At 35.1% G+C, this 26987-nt stretch overlaps 2 protein-coding genes across 5 annotated transcripts; both read right to left on the bottom strand.

Moving 5' to 3' along the window:
* Positions 1 to 1149: 1149 nt before the first annotated feature.
* LOC136798801 (death-associated protein kinase 2-like) lies at positions 1150 to 25805 on the bottom strand. 4 transcript variants are annotated; one of them, XM_067055470.1, is made up of 13 exons: positions 25420 to 25802; positions 19118 to 19262; positions 18779 to 18918; positions 18303 to 18425; positions 17782 to 18112; positions 6594 to 6732; positions 6076 to 6199; positions 5514 to 5589; positions 4393 to 4545; positions 4013 to 4058; positions 3397 to 3480; positions 2884 to 3025; positions 1150 to 1341 (listed from the first exon to the last, which is right to left on the bottom strand). In XM_067055470.1, exons 1-12 carry the CDS (start codon positions 25754 to 25756, stop codon positions 2924 to 2926), a joined length of 1800 nt encoding a protein of 599 aa, XP_066911571.1. In that variant the 5' UTR covers positions 25757 to 25802; the 3' UTR covers positions 1150 to 1341; positions 2884 to 2923. The 4 variants fall into 4 exon arrangements, with proteins under 4 accessions (XP_066911571.1, XP_066911575.1, XP_066911573.1 ...); XM_067055474.1 differs by lacking the exon at positions 25420 to 25802 and adding an exon at positions 20812 to 20911; XM_067055472.1 differs by lacking the exons at positions 1150 to 1341; positions 2884 to 3025; positions 3397 to 3480; ... (3 more) ...; positions 6076 to 6199; positions 6594 to 6732 and adding exons at positions 14519 to 14926; positions 15294 to 15392; positions 15626 to 15709; ... (2 more) ...; positions 16958 to 17081; positions 17347 to 17485 and having other exon boundaries at positions 25420 to 25805.
* On the bottom strand, positions 10408 to 14246 carry LOC136798805 (death-associated protein kinase 3-like). Its single transcript, XM_067055478.1, has 7 exons — positions 14064 to 14246; positions 13525 to 13740; positions 12926 to 13064; positions 12350 to 12549; positions 11833 to 12031; positions 11532 to 11615; positions 10408 to 11018 (listed from the first exon to the last, which is right to left on the bottom strand). Exons 1-7 carry the CDS (start codon positions 14165 to 14167, stop codon positions 10917 to 10919), a joined length of 1044 nt encoding a protein of 347 aa, XP_066911579.1. The 5' UTR covers positions 14168 to 14246; the 3' UTR covers positions 10408 to 10916.
* Positions 25806 to 26987: the final 1182 nt, after the last annotated feature.

Raw genomic sequence — 26987 nt, 5'->3', positions numbered from 1 at the left:
TTCGTTGTTGAACAAAGAAGATATAACATCTACCTTGCTACCCTTACCATCTTGCAGAGAAAAGGTCCGTTCGTCGCGTAGATTTATCTTTGATACTTAACCTCCCTATTGAAAACAGATTACAATATAGTAATTTTTCATGTCTCGATTATTCAATTCCGAATAAAAGACATTCAGGGAAAAAAAGATAAACACCTGGGTAATCTAGTTAAAAAAAACCGAAAGTAAATGGTAGACAAAGTAATGAGCCAAGACAAAACGAGATTAGCGTACCACTATGAAAGAAACCGCCTCCGGTAACCTGATAACAGCTGTTCATAATTTTCTTACGCGTACGGTAAACCTCTGAAGGCGCTTGAAAATTATACATCTGAGGAAAATAGTCCTTCCGCGGAAAGTTCTACAACAAAAATCTTGTTGTGCGCCGGAAAGTTAAAAACTGATACGGTGCCCTATTCACAAACACAACCACGCAACTTTGTTGTCGTTCCTAGTCCTTTTAGACGAACGCAGTCCTTACGATTTCGAGATTGCATATTCGTCAGATTTTTATGTTTTCACACATCCCTTTAGAGCTTCAGCGTGGTGTACAGAAAACATTCACAATCTGATCTCAGGTTAGCCGATGAGCTTTTGAAGGCAATGTGGTTTTTAATATTTTGGCTATAACAACCAAATCAGATCGTAATATTCGCCATATCCCTTTACAGAAGAGCATGGTATGTTCAGAATGGATGATCTGTTATGAGATTTTATTAGAACCAACCAAACTATAGAAGGAAGACGAAACCTGGTGGGCCTAGCACGTTTTTTTTGTTTTTTTTTGGCACGGAATTCAGTCCTCTAGAATTGAATTAAATAAATGAGAATTTTTTGGAGGAGTTTTCTTTTGGATCCATCAGAAAAAACGTTTTTTGTTTACAAAAAAAAAATAATTCGAAAAATATAAAGAAAATTATTAGTTGGAAAAATAAATGTACAAAGTATGTAATAAAAAATAATCATAATTATATTCCGGTCTGTAAAATTTAGAGGGAGTATTGGTAAGATTGATTGATTGTCTATCTGGATTGAATTATTTATGAAATTGACTTAAATTCCTAACATAAAGAGAAAAAGGTATTTGCGCAAATATTAAAAGAAAACGAAAAATATCTAAATAATTATAAAATTTCAAAAGAGTGATCAAATTAAACTTCATGGGCAAATTTTGGTCTAAATGATAAAATAGTGTCTGTTCTTTTCATAAATATCGTTCTGGGTGAATTTGACCATGACTTGCTCCTGTCATGAAGTTTCTTTTGTCTTTTTGGTAAAGTCAACCACACCTAATAATTGTAACTGAAAAAGAAAAAGAAATAACATTTTTTTACATCATTGTCATCAAAGTCAAATTTGCAAACGAAGATTTGTGTGTTTTTAATGTTCTTCGTTATTTTTTGACCTATCATCAATCTCGTACCTAGTCCACTTTTCTGATGGACGTTGGTAAGGACTATATAAGTATCATTAAAAAGCAAACTAAAGGACTGGGTTTGAGCTTGATCTATCATCTTCGAATATAAAGTCTATTCACGATAAGTGTGCACTCTTTTTTCATTTACCTATAACTTTTGAAGGAATTCTTCAATCTTTATAAATTTGGTATCATTGGAAAGATATTAGTGAGTGGAACAATTTTAAATAAAAAAAACTTTAAAAAGATTATAAAAACGAAGATGAAAATGAAGAAGAAAAAAATGAAGATCTTGTAGAAAAGTGCTATAACTTTCATTTTCACTGGAGAGATTCTTTGATCTTAGGAGATCATCACTGTGAAGAAATTTCATTAAAATATTTATTCAATATAAAGTTATGATACAAAGTTAATAAGTGATTGACCCCAAAAAACAGCAAAAAACTGCAGAAAACAGCGTTTTTAGACGTCAATCAGCTTATAACTTTGTTTGATATCTTTTGACTGAATGATTATTTTTGAAAATTTTTTTCACAGTGATGACGTTCGATGATTAAGGATTCACTTCAGTGAAAATGATAGTTATAGCACTTTTCTACAAGATCTTCATTTTTTTCTTCTTCATTTTCATCTTCCTTATTAGAATTTTTTTAAAGATTTTTTTATTTCAAATTATACCACTCACTAATATCTTTCCAATGATACCAAATTTATAAAGATTGAAGAATTCCTTCAAAAGTTATAGGTAGAAGAAAAAAGAGTGCACACTTGTCGTGAATAGACTTTAGATTGTCAGACTCTTTTTGTGATATTTCTTTGGAATCGTATAATGAAAACCTTTCGTTTATATCATATTTGAGCTTTTGATTTTCACTTTCGATTTCAACCTCCAGCAAAAGTGATCTAAATGGTTCTGAATGGGCAAAACTTTTATCACTACTCGCATTTGAGATCTTAATAGAACGATCAAGTCTCTTAACACGAAGCAGGTTTTTAGAACACAATGGCCTTTATTTTTTAGGGGGCAAAGCTGTGTGTAGAAACAGGAACCTGTGGCCGGAACAGGAACAAGGGAAAAAACATTTTCCAAATATGGAAAATTAGAGTGTTGTAGGGTTGGTTACTTGAAGCGGTCAGAAAACTTGTTCGATATATCCAATCTACAGAGGTTCGCACTACAGAGGCTCAAGCTACAGAGGTTCGAGTTATTGATGTGTGAGTTATAAAGGTTCGAGTTATAGAGGTTCGAGCTACAGAGATCGAGGTTATTGAGGTTCGAATGACAGAGGTCGAGGTACAGAGACTCGAGTGATAGTTGAGGTATGAGTTAAAGAGGTTCGAGCTATTGATGTGCGACTTATAAAAGGTTCGAGTTAAAGAGGTTTGAGATAAGCGGTTCAAGTTATAGAGACTCGATTGTAACATACTTTTGTAATGAATTTTCTCTCTCTAAACATTTTTTTTAGTTTATTCTTCTTCTTCTTCATCTTCTTCGCTTTCAGGAGAATCGTATTCATCCTCTTCGAATGTTCTGAAGACGCATGATGGCCAAATGTACTCCTCTTCTTCCTATTGGCCAGAAATGATGTAATGGTTACAATAGAGACATCTCATTGGTTAAAAATGATCAATACAATAAGGTAGGTATGTAGGTGGGAGGTTCTCCGCTTGTGTAATTAGTCCAAGATATTTAAGGATCTATTCAAGGCCTTTTAAGGATATATAAGATAAGTTATTCAAGGATATATAGGACAATGTGGCCCTAAAATGACTATTTGGAAAGCTGCTTCCCCAGTTTGTACTACATTTCCACCCCGATAATGACTAATTTGTCATGCAATGAAAAACCTAAAAGAAGTGTCATCGTGCTAAATTAGATTGCGTCCTTTTGAATTTATCTCCTTTATTTGTTATCTCCTTAATACTGAAAGGTCACTTACCTCAGAGTATAATCGTTCGTCAGTTTCTACCATGACATCTTGAGCGCCGATGGTGGTTTTCTTGCGCATAGCTGCGTAATCACTCTGTTAATGAAAATTATAAATAGGAAGAGAAATAAAGAACTAGTTTACAATCGCTACACGGTGTTTGATGCTGGTGCAATCTTCAGGTTATGCAGTGTATTGTAGTTTTTATTTCAATAATTCATGATATTCATGACGTAATGTTTTCTACGGAAATACCCCGGTTTTAGCCAGTAGTGGTAAATTTGAACTAGAAAAAGGTTCTATAAAATTTGCTACCACTGGCAAAAACCCGGGTCCTTCCGTAGAAAATATTATGTCATGAATATCATGAATTGAAAGCATGAAACACCGCGTAGCAATCGTAAGTTATTTCTTTTTTCTCGATATTTCGCTCGAATTTGTTCGAATTTTCTTGAGCACTTTGTGATTCTATTTATTTCACTGTAAATAGGAAGACATGGTTTAGTTTTACTGAAAGTTCGCACATTTGTTTCTTTTGGCTTTGATCTGCTTGGTAAAAATGTTTTTCATTTGAATCCACTTTGTGAGGAAACAAAAAAAAGAAAATAAAGAAGGTCATCACTCTTACCGAAAGCCATTTGTGTTCTAAAGCTGCAGATGCAGTCATTCTTGATCTAAAGGAGGAGAAGGTGATTTGAAAGGTTAATACTCTCTGTATGTTAACACTCGTTTCCTTTGGAAAAACTGAGCGAAACATTACAGTTTATTGTCACTTATTTGAAAAGGCACAAGTGGAAATTATTTTGTTCACAGACTGGGGCGAGATAAGAAAAAGTGCTCTGGATAATGGAAATAAACCAGATTCAGAAATTTTAGTACTTTTCAAAATAACTTTTGACAGAGTTTGTTTTAGATTGTGATTTTGTGCTCGTTGGAAAGATAATCGTGAGTAGGATATCATTAAGCTTAGTCTGACTTGTTGGTGTTAAGGATTAGATGTCTACTTACTCTGGCGCCCTCACGAAGAGTTTTTTAATGAAATCTTTAGCTTCTGCTGTGATCTCAGCGAATGCGCTTTCGTCGAATTGCCACTTGACTTTTTGTACACATTTGACGACTTTATCTTCGTCTTCGTAGAAGAAAGGTGAAATTCCAGATAACCTATAATTCAATCAATAGAAGTTTTTTTAGATCTGTCCATAGATTTATAAAGCCCGAAGGGCTAGATGATGTACTTTTGCTGAAAGGTGTGTCATGGTTTTAGGTAGGAAATCCTAGTCACATTACAATAGACTTTCAGCGCTTGACCTTTCTGATTGAAGCTTCGCGGGATTTCAAAAACAATAGCAACAATATTTTTTCCGATATTCACTTTTTTTTGCCCGCGATGGCTTAAAGCACGACATCTAGCCCTTCGGGCTTTATAATACTATAGATCTGCCTTCATGGAATCAAACGTTCGAATTTCATAATGTTATGCAACTTGGTCTATACTATTCTTTCATAAAGGAAAATCAAAATAAGTTTATATTGTCTGAAGTGTGAATGAGTTGTATTTTGCTGTCCCTCCTTTTTCGCACAGTGATCTTTCCAATCAACAGGTACTCTAGAATAGTGAACAAAGTTTCCAACCCAGTTCCAACAAAACCTTTAAAAGGCGGACATTTTGTGCACTATTCTTGAGTACTTGTTAAGGCCTGTTTCTGGGCACCTTCTTCTTAATCCAAAACTCCTTATTAAAGAGCTGATTGTCAAAATATATCATGCTCGTTTAGTCGCCAGTTTTTTTGGTAAAATATTTTCAAATCAGTCTCTCTTTTTCTTTGCTTCGTAATGGTTGAAAGAGAAAGTAGTCGATCCTTTGGAGGACAATACACCTTTTCGACCGTAGCCACCAATTACCGCGCGGGCATTTTTTGTCCGCTTTATCCCACTAAAACCGTCCTTTTTTTCGCACCAATAGACAATAGAAAAATGCGTCAAAAAGGATTGGGACGGTATTAGTGGGATAAAGCAGACAAAAAAAATGTCCCCGCGACTACGGTCGAAAAGGCGTATATTTAACGTGTTTTTTTTTTACTTGTGTGATGAAGGGTTTCAGTTTTTCATATAAAATGATTTGTACTTACATGCAGTAAGCGAGTACTCCTATAGTCCACATGTCAGATCCTGGAAGGACTGGTTCGAATTGCAGCATTTCAGGGGCTAGAAAATATGGAACAGCAGTGTTATTAAATTGCCTTGGCTCGATTTGTGTATCAAAGTTTCGGATGATTGGCTTTACGAGCATTGTCAATCTTATATTGATAATCCTTTACATTGCTTCAATGCAAATAATCTTCAGTGGAGAGAAATAGGCAGTAACTTTTTATAGAAATTGGATTTTTTGCTTGTTGAAAAGATACTAAGGAGTGGAATATTATGAAATAGAAGAAAATGCAAAAGATGATTTTTTTCTTCTTACTTTTTCATTTTAATTTCCCAAAATGTTTTTAACTTTTGCTATTTGGTAATATTCCTGCACTCTTGAATATCTTTTCAACAAGCACAATTTGGTTCAAATTCTACAAGTTTTAGCCTTTTTTTCTCCTCTGCAGATAATATTAATATCATACAGGCTTTTATTGTCAATTTTTTAAGTAATACTTTTACGGCTTTATCAACTGTTCTAATTATCAATATCAAACCTACCACAGAATTCAGTATCGCCGATGACGTCCACGACAGCTCCAGCTTTCTTGTTGGGAATGTGTCGGCAACTGTTGTAATCAACAATCTTCAAGTCACGGGCGTTTGCAAATCGAATGTTGGTGGGCTGGAAATGGAAAAATTGTTCTTGAAATTACTTGCTATGTAAGCCCTTGTTCGTATTTTTTGGGCCTTTGATTTCCTTATTCATAACACAAGTTTTAACACTTTTAGATCCAATCTGTTACTCCAATGAGAGGGATGTGTCTTCATTAAACAAGTTGCATGCACCGGGAACAAACAGATATTTTGCTAAATGGAAACCCGAAACTAACGGTTCTTACTAAGCTCCTTTGCAGACGGGTGACACAGGAAGAATCCCATGCAAAAAAACTTGTATAAATTCGGGTGATTGACAATTCTATGGCTTTTAACAGGCCGATTTTCATTAACAAACCTCATTGGCACCATACTACTCGTGTCAATTTTTTTTTGTGACTCGGACTAATTTTTGTCCTTACCCGTAAATCAAGATGGACGACATTTTTGGAATGCCAATCTTTTAAGATTTCACAAAGTTGTCGAATGAAGGTTGCGACGTCATCCTCGGTGATGGAATGCATGTGTGATACTTTGTCCAATAACGTTTTACCATCAACACTAAGATCAAATGAATATAAGTGATTGAAAATTCGGGAACAATTGAGAACAATCTGATGTTGAAATCTTTAAAAAACACATGAGTCCCAATGCAAGCTCCCAGCTGGCACACAGCGTGCTTTTAACGTTCAAATAACGTTATTTGGACGTTATGAATGTCACATGGACGTTGTTTTGGCGTTGTGTGCCATCTGGGAGAATACAAGACCAAAATTACGAAATAATTATCCATGATAGAGTTTACAGACTGGCTATTTCATCATGATGAGACTGGAGTCGTTTATATTTCGTGTAATGCAGTAGTATGATAGTACGATTATTGTGAAGTGATAATATCAGTTTGTATGAATGCTACAATTTGTCCCTTCCATAATAATTCTTACTTATTTTCTACTGTGCCTACATGGTAGAGTCTAGCATGGTAGACTAGTAAAGGTGTGGATTACTTACAGGTCCATGATAAGGATGAGGTATTTTCTGACGAGGTAGGCTTCATGTAATTTGACGGTTCCTACTTTTGGGAAATGCTCACTAACCATCAAATCATATTCACGAATGGCGAATTTCAAAGAATCGGAGTCGAACTTGATGATTTTAGCAGCGAACATGGTTCCGTCAGTTTTCGATTTGACTTGTTGAACGACAGCAAATTTTCCTCTTCCAATCTCGTCACCGAATTCATAATATTTCTCAGGGTTTTCAGCCTTGATTCCTGGGCGGTCGATGGGCAATTTGGTTCCTTTTTTGCTCATTGTGGCTGATTTTTTTATTTAGTAAGAAACACTAAAACAAGACAGATCAACCATGAGATGACTTTCCTCAGTTCTACCCAAAGAGTGAACGAACACAATGGGATATGCTATATAAGAAACGTCGTGAACTTTCGGCCTTTTTGGGATTCATATTAGGATTATGTGCACTGCACCTAAGCTGATCAGATCGATAAACAAAGGATCTCACGCCATAAAATTAATTGTTGCGCAAACTGAAAGAAAAAGTCGACAGGAGAAAAATTCCAGGAAAATTCTGATTGATTTCTCTAGAGTTTTGCTCGGAGATTGGTGTATCTTTACTTTTTGTCCAGAATCATCAGCATGGCTGATACCTTGAATGGACAAAGTTTCATATTCCTATAACAGCTTTAACAAATAAAGACATCGAGCACTTTCTTTGAACCTCTGGAAATTTTGTAAAATGCTAATCAGATCCTTTAATAGCAATTTCACCCAATTGATATGAGTCACATTGACGGGAAGGTTCATTAGATCAAGCATTTTCCTACCGTCATGCTTACTTGGGTATAAATAAAGTTAGTACCAAGGAAGAAAATGCTTAAAAGCCTTCGCACCCTTACAACAACAACCTTGAATGAGGCTTTTGTATCGAAACAGGTGTCTTGTCAGAAGATTATTTCATACTGTATTAGGAAACTTGACACATGTTATGAAAATGTCCAATAATTTGTATTGGTGAATTTGATTATTCTTAGTATGAAATTTTGGATCTCCGAGTTCCATTTATCACCAGGTTTGGGATCAGGATGTCTTCATAGGCGGGTTAGACCACGTCGAACTTATCAGAAGGAGAGATTTGTAATTGTAATTTTATTGTCTTTTAACGAGCGTTGCACGCCTTCGCATGTTTCCGACGTGGCGTTGCTCTATTGTCTTAAATCCGCCAGTTGTCTTAAATACCTTCAAAATCGTTAGATCATTAACAGCCAAAAATCTATGACTTTATTTAACCTGGCTTATTAATGAAATTTGTCAGGCCAAGTCCTAAAAAATGTTTCGCTATCACTCAGAATGATATACTGCAAATATTCTCCCTTAGTCCGTCGGTTAGACTTTCTTAAAGTATGATGTCGTCCAGTCAATTTAATTAGGAAAATCCTTTAAAATTCCTGATAAATGGTCAAACAACCTTGAAAATCGCTCAATTTTAATCAATCCTTGCTCTACCTTTGTTTCCTGATATTTTAGGCGTACAAACTTTTACGAACAGAAACTCGCGTGGGACGTTTGACGGACTTTGACCTCTTTCCGTTCGAAAACGTCTTCGAAATCATGATGAATATCAAAATTCAAGTATGTTTTAAAAGAACTAACTATTTTAGTTGGATTCTAGAAAGAGACGTCACTTTGGAGCCAATTTGTAAAAATTCTTATTTTTATCTAATTATTCGCAATAGTTTGTGCTTACAAAAATAATTTTTCCTCCAATTCATGAAAATTTATGGAGTAAATTTTGAGATTTCGACCTAGTAAATGTTTCTGCTCGTGAAAGTTTGTACACCTAAATAATTTGATCATCATTTTTCTTTTCATTTAGACTTGGATTGGAATTGTTTGCATGTGAAAGAGAACGTCGCATTTGGTTCCTTAAAAAGTAAGAGAGAGTTCACTTAGAAATAAACTATACTAAGATCGTTAGATGTAAACAAAAATCTCCTTTCGAATTAGAAGTTCTGTCAGATCTAGTGCAATTTAGCCCTCAAAAAGATCTTTTCTGGAAGTCTTGTCATGGATCATAAGGAATTGTTCCTAAAATACGTCTTAAAAGTTGATTGCAATACAAAATATCCCACCCTAGTCTCAAACTTCTTAAAGCTTGTTGATTCGGCTTGAAAACTTTGAATTCCGTTAAGTGCAATAGCCAAAAAAATTCTGATTGCCACAATAAGGCTAAGATTTTCAATACTATTTTCTGTTGGGAGAACTGGTCAATTTGACTGAAAGTTGTGACAGTGTAACAGGGGTGTACTTTTTGTGCTGTGCTTTTGTGACCTAATATATAGATGGTGCTGTAATATTACCGTATACTTCAAATAAATGCCCCACTCTAGAGTTTATTTGAGGGAGCGTTTAAAAGAGGGGGCACGAAGTAATACGGTATAGATATTAATACTGTTTATGCTTCAAATACTTACTTTTCAGTGAGGTGTACTTAGTATTGAAGTGTGTGCATGAAGTGATTGCATTGCATTGTATTGGTAATATTTAAGTGCCGATTTAAATTATTCAAATTATTATAAAGATATTGTTTTGTGATATACTCAGGCCTAGGTTCTAATCGGTTTGAACAAACTCAGTCAGGTATAAATAACTGATTACCGACAAGTAGACATTTATTGCGTGTTTGTGGTGTATTACCCCGGGGGGGGGGTACTAGGTTTGCGAGGTGACGGGTATGTCCGAGCTGAAAATCGAAAATCGACCCTTTGAGAGACAAAATTTTGGTGATTTTGGGACCCTTTGAGAGACTTTTTCCTAAATTTTGGTCCATTTTTTCCAAATTTTGGTTTGATTTTCACCAAATTTTGGTCAATATTTTTGGAAATCGTGACCCTTTGAGAGAGAAATTTTTGATTTTCGTGATTTTGGGACCCTTTCAGAGACTAACTTTTGAATTTGTACCCCTTTGAGAGACTTTTGAGGAATGAGAAAAGGTACCCTTATGGCTCGCACATACCCGGCACCCATTTTGCCTAAGTACCCCCCCCCCCCGGTGTATTACCCGTGCATATGATTATAATGATATAATAATATTACATTCTAGTGTAGTGTAGGTGAATGATGTGTTTTTGTGAACGTGTTGCTACCAGTTTGTGCCGACTAGGGGTTTGTTTCTTATATTCTATGAGATGTGCTTTGACAAAAAGAATAACTTCTGTCATTTTGTATCGCATGTCAAACAAATTTTTTTCTTATTCAAAAAAAAAAACACTACTAATATTGATAAAATTTAAAATACAAAATATACATCATTTTCTCACGAGATTAAAGTGGTTGTACCTTACATAGTCCAAATGTTGATAATGCGATATTTTTGATCTCGTGATTTTGGGAGAAGCGAAAATTTTTTACAAAAATATTTAAGAAATAATGAGACAAAAAAAATTTGGAAATTCTAAAGTGAAAATAAACAGTAACAGCGTAAAAAAAAGGGTCATTGACCCCACCCAAAATCCACCCTATAAAATATTTACTTCCCCATTCCCTTGAAAAGCCTATCAGTAGAAGAGCTGTTTTCGCCACGAAGAATCACCACAATGACAGAGATTCCATCCAATCATCTAACGAGAACATACATAGATTTCGATCGATCTTCAAAAAACAGCTCTTTTTACTGACAACTTTTCTCCCGTATGCCCACTAGTGCGCATATGCGAAGTGAACCACAAGTTATTCTTCTTCTTCCTCATCATCGGATTCTTCAGGAGAGTCGTATTCTTCTTCGTCGAAAGTTCGAAGCACGCAGGATGCATAGATGTACTCCTCTTCTTCCTATTGGTCAGAAATGATGTAATCTTTAGATTGAGGGAATTTTATTGGTTAGAAAGGAAAACAATACTTTTGGTCAAAAATGATATGATTTGAAGAATGGTCGAGTTCTATTTTTATCTGACATTTTTTGAATATCATTCTACATCCAGTAGTGTAACGCCTTCATCAACACTGGGGAGACAGACTCTTTGGCGAATAACACGAGCGAAGTGAACGAGGGAAGTTTTTCATTAGAAGCGCATCTTGCGAAATCAAAAAGATAAGGACACCAAGTTTGGGGATAAGTTGGAGTTTTTACAAGCTCTTATTTGATTTGGTTGGTCGTTAACCAGTAATAAAACAATTTTGTTACTTTTTCTAAAGAACGCGTCATCTCTATCACTTCAAATGACCAAGTGAAGTATCTTATAAAAACTCCAGCTCGTCCCCAAGTTTGTAATCTGCACCTCCTCTCCCCTCCTGATATCACACTACTGTATATCATCATCACAGTTAAGTAAAAAAAATTCTTACCTCGCTGAAAAGCCGTTCGTCAGTTTCACGGAGAGCGTCTTGAATTTTCAAGATAGAGTTCTTTCGTGCTGATTCATAGTTTTTCTACAGGAAAATGGAGACGGTATTCTAACCAAGGAACTTGAATAAATAGAGTTCCTTGTTCTAACAAACAATAATTTTATTCCGAAAAGAGAGAAGCAAAAAATAATAGAGGAGTTTGAGCTAAAAGTCTATTTGTTAGATATAGTCCCCATTTGTACTATGTTAAATTTGCTGTTGAATTGATAATCGGTTTATATTCCAAAGTAGTTTCACTTACAGATAGCCATGGATGTTCTAAAGCTTTTTCGGCGGTGAGACGGCTTTCAGGTGCACGCACAAATAATTTCCTAATGAAATCTTTTGCTTCTGATGTGATTGAACCGAAAGCAATTCCGTCGAACTCCCATTTGACTTTTTGTACGCTTAAGATGACTTTGTCTTCATCTTCGTCGAAGAAAGGTGAGATTCCACTTAATCTAAAGACAAAAGGGGGAAATTTGCTTTCAAATGTTGATATCGCGGGATGAACATGTTTCACAGTAGAGATTTTTCAGTTTGTCTAAGTTAAGCAACTTCCAACATTATGGAAGAAAACATTCGATTGCGTAAGGATATATGGTATAATGTTGGATTACTTGCTAAATAATTAGCTGTGTTTTAACCTAAAAAAACCTCTCATTGTTCGCAAAGCTTTCTTATGTATTTTGAGAACATACGAAGACTCCCTTAAACTATACTTCGTATCGAAAACATAAAGAAATAAGTTACTCTGAAATATCTTTCCAACAACTTACAATACGTAGGTCAATACTCCAATTGTCCACGTGTCTGATCCAGGCATGCAAGGTTCAAAGTTCAACATCTCTGGTGCACAGAATTCAGTATCGCCGATGACGTCCACGACAGCTCCAGCTTTCTTGTTGGGAATGTGTCTGCAACTGTTGTAATCCAAGATTCGAACCTCTCGTCCAGTGATAAATCGAATGTTAGTAGGCTAGAAAATGATACAATCACATTGATTTTCCGCCCAATATATGCGTTTATCAATTGTTTAGTTTTTAGGAGGAGCGTTTAAAAAAGGGAGGACCTTTATTAGATAATTTTCAACCAAACTTTCTTTAATAAAGTGAATGGGAAACGTGATTTGCCTTTTCGTTATTCTGTGAGTACAAATGTTATTTTTGAGATATATACCTTATCGGCCCTTTTTACGCCGGCCCTTACTGGCGTTATTTTTGGGCTCGTGGCGTAATAAGGGCCGATGTTAAAATGACCGGCGTATAAAGGATCGCTAAGGTAGGTCAAAATTTGTTTGAATATTGCAAGAACACAATAATTAATAATTTGGGAAAAAAACATCTGATAATTACCCGTAAATCAAGATGAACCAAATTATTGACATGCCAATCAGCGAGAAACTCTAATAATTGTTTGATGACTTGGGCAACATCATCTTCAGTTAGTGAATGCATTCCAACGAATTTATCCAACAACGTCTTGCCATCAACACTGGAATAGGAAGAGGGGTACTGATGAAAAAACTTTAAATCATAATCCGTCCGAAATATAAACTACAGTCAATTCTCTCTAATTCGAATATTTCTGTAATTCGAATTAAAATACTAGTCTGCTCAGCTGGAAAATGGTTCAAATTACTCTCTATAATTGGAATCTTTCTCTAATTCGAATAAAATTGGCCCAATGAAGGTCGAATTAGAGAGCGCCAACTGTACTTGTAAAAAACCATTATCTAGATGTAACAGGACGTACTTTGCGATAAATGATCTTATATAGCTCCAAAATGATAAGGTCAGTTGAAACGAGTCAAATAAAGTTAAAAAACTGGCCTGCTATAGTATGAAGGAATAATTGGATGCTCCATCGTGTTTTTGTCTACACTAGTTTGTAAATCGTGATATAGAGATTGGCATGCGAAAAAAGTTTGTAATTCAATAGGTCAAGAACTTACAGTTCCATAACCAGGATCAAGTATTTCCTAACCAAATAAGCTTCATGAAGTTTGACAGTTCCTTTTCGTCCGACCAATGAATGATTTTCTTTCATCATCATTTCATATTCACGAATAGCGAACTTTAAAGTGTCTGAATCGTATCTAATGATCTTGGCTGCGTATATTTGACCAGTTTTCTTGTGTTTACATTTCTTGACGATGGCGAATTTGCCGCTGAAAATTGAAAAAGAAATTAAGGTCAACGGTTTTCCTGGTCCACATCCTAATGCTTCCATAATCATCTCTGGAGGTTGATGATATAATATTCCAAACTCTGCAGATTGAATTATCTTTGCAACTTTCCAAGCTTTTGGTAATTTGGAAACATTTTCGTAAAGAATCATTTCAAAATGGTTGAAGTAGACGTACTCTACGTCGTATCTCCTTCGCTTCAAGCGGAAAAGTTCTCGTGTAAGGCCTAGGAGCCTTAAGCTGTATATTGTGTAGACTAAACATCCCTAATGAAGTTGAATGATCAATTGGGAAATTCTCCTTACCTTCCAATTTCTTCTTCAAACTCGTAATGTAAACTTGGATTTTCAGTTTTCAAGTTCGGGTATTGTTTGACATCGATTGGGATTTTGGACTTTGATTTAACCATTTTGTTTGTTTGTTTGTTTGACAGAATAATTTTATTGTGTTCTATGTATGTTCTGTAGAAATATAAAAAGGAATAGAACTGATTAATATTTGATCAAAAAGCACAAAAATGCAGACTCTACACCTTGGTGGAGCATTTTTTACATCAAGAAACATCCTCGCAAATCGCAAATTATTCTCGATTCAGTTTTCTTTGCTAATCTCTTGAACGGGGTATGACTTTATCCTTCTCGTAGCAAGTTTTGAGGATTTTCCTTTTCAAAAGCTCCTCCGAATTGCTGACACAAGTAGGGACTTTTTAAAAACTTTTTTTAAGGACTTTATCATGATACAAATGAGAGATGGGGAGAAATAAAGACACGTCCCTAAAGTGTATTTCTAATCTCTAAGAAAAAAAATAGCCATAAATATAATAATAACTTTGTTTTAAATACTAATCAGACTCCCCTTGGTAACTTGACCCTTAGGAGCGCTGGCAGGGTGCTCCTTATAAGCTGATGGCTCTTATTAATTAGTTTTGTTTATAAATCATCTATAATCTAGGGGTGGAAATTATTTTGGGTTTAACTACTTTAGAAAAAAAAAGATAATAAAATGTTACAAAAGTTGCATTATACAAAAAAGAATTATTTATTTGATTAAGCTGTACATTAAAAGAAACATGAGCAGTGATGTTGTATTTTGAACTCATCCCTTGTTTTTCTTCTAGGTGCGTTGTTATCACCACTGACAAAGTGATGCTGGACATTTGCAAGATTTACTTTAAAAAGAAGAAGATATAATTTTAGTTAATGAAAACAAATTGAGGCGTAAGTTGATTTTTCATGAGTATGATTCTTCAAACTCATCATCATTTTGAGTAAGAAAAGATATAGAGCTGGGGATAAGAGAGTGCACCTTGAAAAAATATGTTTGTGGCAAAATCTTCGAACGTTAAAATCATCAAGATATTTTCGTGAGACGCCTTTTTCAGAAATTTGGGCAGCAGCTCCCAAACCGCGACACGTTTGTGGCAAAACACTTATCATCAAGATATCTTTTTTGAAAATCCCTTTGAGAAGGTGGTAGGAAGTGTGGCTACAAACCACGACAAGGAGCCTGGGTAGGATATACGGAAGGTATCAAACCTCTTCTTCTTCTTCATCGTCAGATTCTTCAGGAGAGTCATATTCTTCTTCATCGAATGTTCGGAACACTAATGATGCCCAGACGTACTCCTCTTCTTCCTATTGGTCAAATATGATGTAATGGTTACAACAAAGACATCTCATTGGTTAAATGTAAGAAGTTAAGTTTTTGTTTCAGTAACAACGAGTTTGTTATTTCTTTAACCTTTGCTCTAATGAAGAAGCAAATAGCCAGGTTTGAGCAACTCTAGATCGTATCCTAGGGGTTATGATAGTGACCTGCAATGCCGATGAGAAGGAGCAAAGAATCGCTATAGGGTTGGCATTCTTACCTCACTGTAAAGACGTTCATCAGTTTCCCTCAGCACATCTTGGATTCGCAAAACATTCCTCTTTCGTTGAGCTTCGTAATCTTTCTATTGATGCGAAAAAAAGAAGAGGAAATAAAGAATAGCTTTCCCAGCTGACACACAACGTTGTTTCAACGTTCATCTAACGTTAAATGGACGTTATGAACATTAAATTGACGTTGAACAACGTTGTGTGCCAGCTGGGTTGTATTCAAAACACTTAGGCTTCTTTCACCATCTAACGGAAAAACGACTATCGATAGAGGTCTGCGAAGCACTTTACTCGGAATCTTCTTTCGAGATATAAGGAGATTGGATTGTAATGAAACACCATGGTAAAGGCTGCCTTTAAATTGGGTTACCAGGTTGATGTGCAAAGAATCGAAGTGAAGAATCACGTATGTGTTGACTTTTGATTTGTATTTAGACGAGATTAATTGAAACTTACGCTGAGCCATTCATGACTTAAAGCATCTGCAGCTGATAATCTGGACCTGTTGGATGAAAAATACCAATGTTAGGTTAAAAATTGTGATTCACGGATTATGTATATCAAGATATTCATAAATCAGAGTTTCCTCTCCGTTCAGTTCATGAAAAACCTGATCAATTATTGATTATTGGCTAGCGTGAAACAATCAAAAGCCTGTGTTATTCTAAGCAATATTCAAACAGATTCAAAAACCTAAATCTTACTCAGGTGCTCTTTTGAAGATTTTTTTGATGAAATCTTTTGCGTTCGCAGAAACGTCATCAAACTCTGGGCAGAATTCGTATTTGACTTTTTGTACACACAAAACAACTTTGTCCTCATCTTCGTAGAAGAATGGTGAGATTCCGGTCAGTAAAATGTACGCCAAAACACCAATGGACCAAACATCAGACCATGGAGATACTGGATCGAAGTTCAACATTTCCGGTGCTGCATAATAAGAAATTATATCTGATTAATCTCTTTCGTTTGATTGTGTTTTGTGAACTAATTTTTGATCGATGTTAAAAATAACTAGAAAATAAACAGAGTATGTTTTGCTTAGATAGAGTGGAAAAAAGTCAGGACAAGCGAACTCTTTCGTTAGATAGTGTTTTCTGAAACCATACTTTTTTATCACTGCTGTTAAGATTCCTTGCTGAAATCAATTGGAAAAAAGCAACAAAATATTTCTTGGATAGATAGAGTGGAAAAAAGTCAGGACGAGCTAATTTTGTCATTAGATTGTATTTTTTTAAACCATCATTTTCCTTGCTGAAAGCAACTGGAAAACAACTATGTCAGTTCTTAAATCTTAGCTTCCATAGATTTATAAGGCTTACCACAGAATTCAGTATCGCCAATAACGTCGACGACAGCTCCAGCTTTCTTGTTGGCAAGGTGACGGCAACTATTGTAATCCAAGATCACCAGATCACGTCCGCTTACGAATCGAATGTTGGTCGGCTAAGAGAAAACAAAAATGATATGACCTTGATATGATATTCCATTACTCCAGTCGCAACTAATTTGAGGAGAGCAGGAAAAATCCAAAGTTAGAATGAAATTGTATAAGAGCTAAAATCGCGAGTCGGTATATGGTTGTGAAAATGGTAATTAGTGGATGGAATAATATAAGAATCACTCAAGTAATGACGCGCTTATACATAAAAAACCAGTAATTTTCGCCAGTAAATGGTACGATGTTTAAGTTTATTAAGGCCCCACTTACACGAAGATCAAGATGAACAAGATTTTTTGAGTGCATATCTTGAAGAGTTTCCAATAATTGTCGAATGAAAGTAGCAACATCATCTTCGGTGATCGCGTGCATACTAGCCACCTTGTCCAATAACGTCTTTCCATCAACACTGAAATTATAAAGTAAATGTGAAGTCAGGTAAAGATAGGAAAACTATAAAAACCAAATCTAAAAGCAAAGGTAAAGGGTCTCTATGCTGAAAACACTGATCAAAATTTCATCTCGCGTGTAAAAGGACGTCACTTCGGCTTGCAAAAATCAAATAGAATACCCAAAAATGTTCAAATTTTAAGCTCAAGTAGCGTTGACCTTTATTAGCCTTTGTTGCAACCTTTTAGTCAACATGAAATAAACTCTTACAATACAATGTAAAACGGAGTTTTTAAAAGATTTCTGTCAACTTACAGTTCCATGATGAGGATGAGGTACTTCCTGACCAAATAAGCTTCATGAAGTTTCACTAATCCTTTGCCTTCCAATTTACCTGCCATCATATCATATTCACGAATAGCGAACTTCAAAGAGTCAGAATCGAATTTGATAATCTTAGCAGCGTATTTCTGTCCAGTGCTTTTGCTCGTTGCGTATTTAACGACAGCAAATTTTCCTCGTCCAATCTCTTCACCAAAGTCGTAATATTTCTCAGGATTTTCCGGCTTAATTCCGTCACGCTCGATGGGCAGTTTCTTTTTCTTGTCTTTGCGTTTTGGTGTAAAGGTGTTTGCTTTGAGTGTTTCTAAAATACAAAGAAACACAGTATTTTAAGGATTTAGTTTCTTACACATTTTTACTTAAGAAGAAAATTTTAGAGTATCAAAAAGTTAAAGATAAACTGCCGACGCATTTGTTTTAGGTTGATCCCATTATGAAAGTAAGTCGCAATTCCCAAAGATAAATAAATTAACTTGAGTCCAAAGGATTGTTACCTGATGTGGGAGCAGGTTTTGTGGGAGCAGGTTTCTTTGGTTCAACTTTTCGGACAGGTTCAGGCGAAGGTTCGGGAGATGGTTCAGGAGTTGGCTCCTTAGCTGGTTCGGGTGCTGGTTTTGCTGGTGAAGTGAAAAAACATATCAATTGATGATTGTGTCAATTAGAATTCTTACTTCAGTCTTCACTTGGTTTTTCATAGAAATATATTTTGTCATTTGCCATGCTTCAAATTCGTTAATCAGGAAATGAAACAGTTCCCAGGGGGAAAAAACAGAGGAATCCGCCGGTTGCTTTGTTCTTTGTAGGCTCCCTAAACCATAATACAATTGGGTCTATCTCTCGGAAGGTTCGTTTACTAACTGAAGTGACCAGACAAACTATTTAAGTTTATAAAGAGCTCGAGTTATAGAGAATCTGCTGCATTTTATCTGTCAAGAGACGTGTGACTATGCAGGAGTTTCATTCAACTAACCTTTGACAGAGACGGTAGTTTTGCTTTCTTCTTTCCCACTGTCATTGAAACAGACACATTTGTATTCTCCAGCATCTGCTGGTGTTGCCTTGGCAACTTCTAAACCAATCACATTTCCCTTCTCGAAGAAATATTTGTATCTGCGGGAAATAAGAAAGAGAATGTTTTAAAGTCCATCTAACGTCCATCTAATGTCCATATGAGGTTAAACGATGAACTTTGAAACAATGTTATTTGCCAGCTGGGAATGATGAAAACAAATCGCTTTGGCGTATGGGGTGCCAAACAAGAGAGTGTTCATTTTGCGCACAACGGAAAGAAGTGGAAATTTTAGCTTACCGCCCTTCATCTTTGACAATTTTCCCTTGAAAATACCAATCAACGTCAGGTTCGGGTGAACCTTCACAAACGCAATCGATAATCAATGTCTTGCCTTCGTCGACCTCAAACTTGCTATCCAAAGGCTCCACAAACTTGGGTGGTTCTAAAGAGGAAGAGATCAGTGTCGATTATAAACAGATATCTTTTGACTCATTTGACTGAATTTTGACAATGTTTATAATCTACTAATGCATTGGAATGATTTCCGGTGTTTCTATATACTCTGAACTAGCAGACTGGTAGACAGACAGACAGACAGACAGACAGACAGACAGATAGCAAATCTAGTAAGCAACTGGGCTTTTCGTTATTTCAACGACAAAAAACTACAAACTATTACCTCTCTGTGAATTCCTACTACTGAACTCTCCCTGTCTGTCAATATTATGTGTATTTTTGAAAGGTTTGAGGGGGATTGTAATCAATTTTGAGAATGTACAGATATTGAATTTCGTACATATGTGAAAATTGAACATTAACTTTTTGTATTTACATTAAACTCTTGTTAATCCCTTTTTAGTGATAGCTTGATAACCCTTTTGTGTATGAATAATTTTATGTAAGAAAATCTGACAACTGGAAACTTGAAGTTTAGACAAATAATCTTTTTTATTTAAAAGAGGTGTGTTGCAATTTCTTTATCGATTTTAAGATAAAACTTTGCTACAAAGAAAGTAGTTATATGACCGTTCCATATGTTTTATTTTGAATAAAAAATATGTGTTCTTCTTCGCTCTTTTTTTGTTTAATCATTCGGGATGTTGATTTCAGTACATTTTCAAGGTAAAAATCACATCTTTTATGTAAAGCAAAACTATAAAGAAGAGTAGCAAAAAAAAATAGATTCTTTTTCAAACACTTTTTTTGGAGTTTTTTTTAGCTAATCAATCCCGGATTTACTTTTAAAGCATTCTTAACCTCAGCAGGATTAAGTGCAAGCCGATTAAGAGAGAAGAAAAGATAATTACAAGATTTAATTAGCTGCATTATATTAGTTTAAGTTGGACAGCGATGGTATAAGCTAATTACCCTGTATGCCTGCACAAATTAACTTATTGATTGGATGTTTGGCACAAAAGAAAAGGTTAGAAAGAACTTAATCTACACGTTTTTTTTCTTATAAGAACAAACTATATAAGAACATAAGGCTTCGAGGCCCAAAAATTTAAGAACATTCTAAGAACATTCTAAGGCTGTGGAGACCTAAAAACATGCATTTTTCTTAAGAAATTACATCAAAGTGCTCAAAAAATGCAGAAAATAAGAACATTTTAAGAACATTTTTAGGCTTCAAATCCAAAAAACTAAGAACATCCGAAGGCTTCGAAAATTTTTGACGTTCTTATAAAAAAAAAAACGTGTACCTAGTCAACAACCTTTTTCCAACACATCATTATAAGAGTAATTAGACTATTTTTCTGACAAACCGACAAAACCTCTTTGTTAATAGGAATTTGATAACAGATGAGATTTTACTTAAAACTGAGACAATATGCTGAGATTGAGGAAAGACCCAAAAATCATTGTCACAGTTCAAGCTGTTAACGTTTTATGTAAGGTCACGTCCTTCCCTTGACACCAAAGAATATGTTTAATTAATTTATAAGATATTGAAAACAAATTTCGTATTATAGGAAAAAACTCGGCCATACGGTTCTCAAGCAGCTTCTTCTTTTTCAAACCCAATTGGGCCATCGGAACACACAACAAATCACTTTGGTGAAGTTCCACAGACATTTTCCTCGACAAAATCAAACTTTTTACAAACAGACAAGTTAAGACCTTTGCCAGACTTTAAACAGAAAGGACTTTTACAAACCTTAGCTCAAAATCCAGATTGGATTTCTAACATTAAATCTCACTAATTCGGCGATCAATGAAACCACAAAGACCAAACAACAAAAACCAAATTAAAATAACAAGAAATGGACAAAAACTTACACATTTCCTATGTATTGGATTCTCTCCTCAAAAATGTCAATAAAATATAAATCTCTCCGTGATTCATTCATAATGATTAATGTCTTTGAAAAGTTACTAAATTTTGTAATCAATGTTCTTTCCAAGTTAACAGATGTATACTATATATAACCAACAGTCACTGTTGTTAAAATTGTAGTTGAATTTTAGCAAAAAATTCTGTCTCTAGCTGGCTGGTAACAGACCTGTTTTCGATATGGAAGCTTTTGGACAGTGCTAGAAACATTGAAGCATTGCAAATCTGCATGACAATTAAACATCAATCAAGCGTGACCGATTAAATCACTCGCCCCATTCTTCATATAATTAAAAGCTCTTTAGGATAACAAAAAGCTAAATGATAAACAAAAGTTTTTATTCTTTCTCTCTCTCTCTCTTTTTGCAAAAACTTTGGAGATATGTTTAAAAGAAATTATTAAGTGATTAAAATTTGTACCAAACATGTTCCCTAAAACACCCCATTTGTTCACTGATTTGGGGAATATTTTTTACCCAGTTGCTTCAAAAATCTATACCCAATACTCTAGCCTAAAAATTATTGCAAAGTCATCATTATTGTTGAAGGAAAAAGCCAAAAAGTGACCCTATATGGAACAATTTTCGATTTTGAGCTTAATAGCTTTAATAAATGGACAATGATTTGCTTCTCAATGCTTATTATAGAGAAAAAATGTCATCTGTATACGATGATTGATAGAGCTGTATTGTCGCCCAACAGTGCTTTTGTGTTAAAGCAAAGAAAATTTAAGCCGTGGATTTTGGTGTAGCAAGCACTAGGGTATAATCTTGACAGTAGTTTTTTTTCTCTCCCCTCTTTTCATAAATGATCAAATCTCGCTACTTTCAATAAGTGATTTTTAATCTTTCTGATGGATGATTTTGTGAGGTGTATCACATTAAACACATTACAAACTTTTAAATTTCCTGATTTGTCTGTGTGTGCTCGTGACTGCCACAGTAGAAGAAGAAAATTAACCATATGCTGCGACCACACCCTAACAAGAATAGAATTCTCCTAAGATTCAACTTCGACTATGACTTATGCTTTGAAAAATGATTACAGTGGTGGACTTGTTTAACTTTAAACAAAGTTATAAAGGCTGACAGGGTCATGTAAATGTCATCGCCATTACTGTTTACTATAACGTTAAAAGGGCTATATGTCGTTGTGTTATTTTTTTGTAAAACTTGAAATAGGTATTCAATTTGTTGGAAAGTTCTAGAATAATCATTGAGTTGAATTACCATACAACATACCATAGGGTTTTCATTCTCGAATGGCGTGACTTAACTTTCCAACACAGATTTGATGTCACAACATAAAACGAACTACTAATCTCAAACGAGCCATCAATCAAGGGTAATGAGCCACAGATGTCAGCTTTCTTTGCAATTCGTGATTGTTCTTTCCGATTTGTTACGTATGTGCTATATCTCTAAGCACTCATCGAAAGTCACAACATACATATTTTTTTCATAAGAATATCCAAAATGTTTGAAGCCTTTCAATATTCTTAACTTTGAGTTTTAAGCCCAAAAATGTTCTTAAAATGTTCTTATTGTCACCATTTTGTGAGTATTTCTGTGTACCATATTACTTCGAATAAACGCCCCGTTCTTTTAAACGCCCCTTGGAATAAACGCCCATCCTTTAAGGAAAATTTTTCAATAAACGTGACCCCCCCCTCCGAATAAACACCTCCACCTAAAGGGGCGTTTATTTGCAACAGACAATAACAGGGAAGTATAATATGAAGAAAACTTACAATACTGGCAAAAAGTAATGGAATTTTCTTTTCCTGGTTAAAATTAGAAGCTTCCCCCCTTTCTCCACCTCCCTACAATGTTGAATTTCACTGTACAGACTGCAAAATGACTCTCAACATTGTAGGGAGGGGGGAGAGTGAAATGACAAGAAAAAAAACCCTAGAATATGTAAAATTCTATTTACTTTTTGCCAGGATTGTAGATATACAATAATAATTGAATAAACATTCTTCTTAAAATCCAAAAGAAAATCGAAGTAATACGGTGTATCCCTAGGAAATTAGATCTTTTAGTGTCTTTAAAGCCTCAAAATGTTCTTAATCTGATCTTAATCTTTTGGCCATCAAAGCGTTATTTTCTTTATAGTCTACTTTTATAAAGGACATTTAATTTAATTTTCGAAAAGCAGAGGTTTATGCGTTCATGCGCTGAGCCTGTCCAACTAGAACCTCTTGAACTCGCGATTTTTTCCCGGACTTGAACAATTCGTATAATTATCAAGTTATGGAGGAGGCTCCTTCTCTGGTGTGAGTCAAATTAAGATAGAGTTTATAGATTCTGAAGTTGTACACCTTTTTTTATAAGTAACACGTTTTTAAGGTAATTGAGGCTGAAAATGGTCTGAAAAATAAGGAATCGTTAAGGAACTGCACAGGCCGAGAATAAGAAAAGTTAAGGAACAGAGAGTTAAAGTTGAACTTGCACACATTGACAAAAGCCTAAACAAAAAGATGACAAAGTATTGACGAAACAACATTCAAACGTTTTTTTCTGTACTGTGGTTCATTGTTACTTAGCAGATCCAATATTAGCGGCTAAAGGAACTCCACGTTCGGAGCCAAGTTAAGATTCCTTGTAAAAAAGAAACGTGTGTGTATAGCCTGACTGGACCAATGTAAGTCACGTTCTAAACTTCTTACTTTCAGAATGAATCGTTCGAGGCTCAAGGTCTTGGTCGGGGAGTCTATATTTTCAAATAGCTTTCAGTGAAATTTTGAAACTTTACGGTGAATTACTTTCAAAGATCTGGAAGTGGAATTTATTTTTGCTTTTTTGAATGATGAATGGATGAATGAATCTGTGGAAGTGACTATTTTCAACTCCTGCCACTTAAGCCTTCTAATACTTCTGATTTGGTTGTCAACATTTCCGAATGTTTTTCAATTTATCCCATCACAGGTCCCATGCGATGGGAAGTTTCTGTATTTCCGTTTCAAACAGAGTGAGAAAATTTATGAAAATTCGCTGCGGTAGCTTATTCGAGAATTCAATTTCGCGGTGATTTGTGTATCCAACTGTGGCCAAATTTGAACATTGGAAGCGAATTTTTTCTATTTCGTGTTTGTGTAACCGATATGCTTGTATCAGTAGTTTTTTATGATTCTTTTTCTTTGGAATCATAAGGAGAACCTTTTCTGAGTTCTAGGATAAAAACCAGAACCGTGTTTTCTGTTATAAAACCTTCTTGACAAAATTCTTGCCAAATTTTCCAGTGGGGCCGGGGTCCCAGCGGGTGTTTCAAAGTAGAAATGTATATATTTTTTTAATTTCAATGTCAACCTTTAATTTGATGACCTTAGTTTCGCATATTTGAAAATCATGACACTCTACTGAGTATTTTCACAATTCAAAATCGCTTAATCTCCTCTGTATATTGTCTTTTAGTGCTCTTAGTGGGTTAACAGTTTTATAGCTTACTCTCTTTGCAACGTTTACTTAAGTTCTGTAAAATATGAGCATTCTGCAAAATACTTCAGATGATTGTGCAAAGCCATATATATATTTTTGATGTACTTTGATTGATTGGTTAACTTATGACCACGCCGTTAGCTCTGTTCATAAGATCAGTTTTTGGGTTAACAATTTGCAGCACCAGACTTCGAAGGCTGAGCTTTTCCTTGGAATTTTTTTCAATCGGTTTAAAAGATTTCTGCCAAAAGTAGGAGGAGCAATTTTTCAAATGTAACAGGAAAATATTTCACGGCTTTATGGTAAAACTTGTCAAATGTAAATCAAAGTTTTTACTGATGTTATAAGATCTTGAAAATTAGAAAATGTGATAGTAAAACAGTATCTGAAAATTTTTCTAAAAGTTACGCTTACTTTCAAAACTTTCTACTCATTATTTCAATACAGGTTTTTAAAAGCACATTAAGTCTTTGATGACCAAAACAAGATAAGAACATTTCAAATTTGTTAGAAAATTGCCCTAAGTGCTCACAAAATGGTCCAAATAAGAACATTTTAAGAACATTTTCACAATTTAAAGTCAAAAAGTTAAGAAAGGCTTCGGAAATTTTGGACGTTCTTTAATAACTATCAAAATAAGAAGGACATGAAAAGTTTATCCCTGACTCAGAAAAATCATCTTTGAAAATACTCTACTTCTACTTTCTATACTAGACTTATTATAAAGTTATGAAAATTATAAAATTTCAAAAGCGAACAGAAGTTTGGGTGATGAAACAACAATATTAATAGCAACAACAACATATAACAAATATATCACTTACTTCCTGTGGGTTTCTTTGGGGCGGCGACTTCCTTCGGGGCGGCGACTTGAACTTTAACTTCTTTGTTGCCTCCGACGCTGACTTTCACCTGTTGTGGGGCGGGTTTTGGTTCTTCCTTGGGTGCTGCTGGAGCTGGAGCTGGGGCGGCTGGTTTTGGCTCTTCTTTTGGTGCAGCAGGGGCGGGGGCGGGAGTAGGGGCCTTCTTCGCTGCGTCATTTTTCAAGAATGGATTGACTTTTCCTTTAGCTCCTGTAGAGACAGGTGCTTTCTTCTCTGGAGGGAAGGTCTTTTTGGTTGAGTTGAGTTTAGCTCCAAAGTTGACTTTGACTTGAGGCATTTTTGATGAAGATGTTGTTTATTTACAGAAGAAAGCAGACTAAGATCTTTTGTTTTTTCAATAAAAATAGAAAAAAGGAACAAAACTAGAGTTAAACAGTTAATTTTCGCGAATTCGAACTCAAACGGGAGGTCTGAGGTGTTCGAATTACAGAGAGATTTGACATATACACTGTTTTTAACAAGGATCTCTCCTTGACGGAACTGAATATTTAGAATTCGGAAGCGAGTCCACTGTAATTCATCAAGAGCTTACAATAGAGTTAAAATCTTATTCAAGTCGCAAGCTTGATACTTCACTTCTGAGGTGAGGTCGTTGCGCTATTCCCATAATGCAATCTATGGTTAATGTCGAAAGCCCTTCAAGAATAATCATCGCCAGAAAACAAACGTACCCCTTATAGGGAGCTCCAACTATTTTTGAAATATATAAAATATGATAATACTATAATACTATGGAATTCTCCAGACAAAAACCCCTCTGGAATTCTAAACTTTTCACAGGGTTTAACAAATTACCGTTTTCTTTCTGAAAGACCCCGTTCAAACCTGCGTAATTTGCTATCTCTAAATCTATCCATCCTGACTAGCCACTTCAACTTCTCGTCATAGTCCTTAAAATTATCTATTTTTCTTTTTACCAGGTTTTGATCATAATCATCAGCAATCAATTAACTCCATAACTGATTGCAAACGTTTCATTCCCAAGTTCGTAAGTTCTTCAGTTCCTTACTTTTCTGCTCCTTTCATGTTCGATACCGATTCGCTTACTTTACGAAGCTACCTTTTTAGCCTTCATCCGCCACTGTCAAATTTTGAGCTTACACTACACGAGGGCTTTTGAATCAAATTGACGTGTTGCTTGTATGTTAAAAATTCTAAATTCAGGCTCACTTTACGCCAGCCCTGAATTCTACACAATCCATTTAATATTTAATAACGCAAAAGGGCTGGTGTAAAGTGGCCTGATAAGGTAAACTTCAGCACTTAATTAGGTTGCGTACCTCAAAGCGTGCCATGTCAGTGATAACAAGCACGTTGATCCAACAGATTGATATTTTAGGTATCTCAACTCAATCTAACAAAACAATACATTATGCAAAATAAGCTCAATAGAATCATGTTTGTTTGTCAATTTATTTCGACCCAAAATTTGTTTGTTTTCAAAGGTTTTTGACATTTCTATAACATAGCAAACAATTACAAATATATTTCATGAGATTCTCCATATA

The sequence above is a fragment of the Clytia hemisphaerica genome, unplaced genomic scaffold (assembly GCF_902728285.1).
Source record: "Clytia hemisphaerica strain Z4C2 unplaced genomic scaffold, Clytia hemisphaerica genome assembly, whole genome shotgun sequence".
In the NCBI taxonomy this organism is placed as follows: Eukaryota; Metazoa; Cnidaria; class Hydrozoa; order Leptothecata; family Clytiidae; genus Clytia; species Clytia hemisphaerica.
Note: the sequence above shows the minus strand (reverse complement) of the source record. Positions and strands in the feature narration are given on the sequence as shown.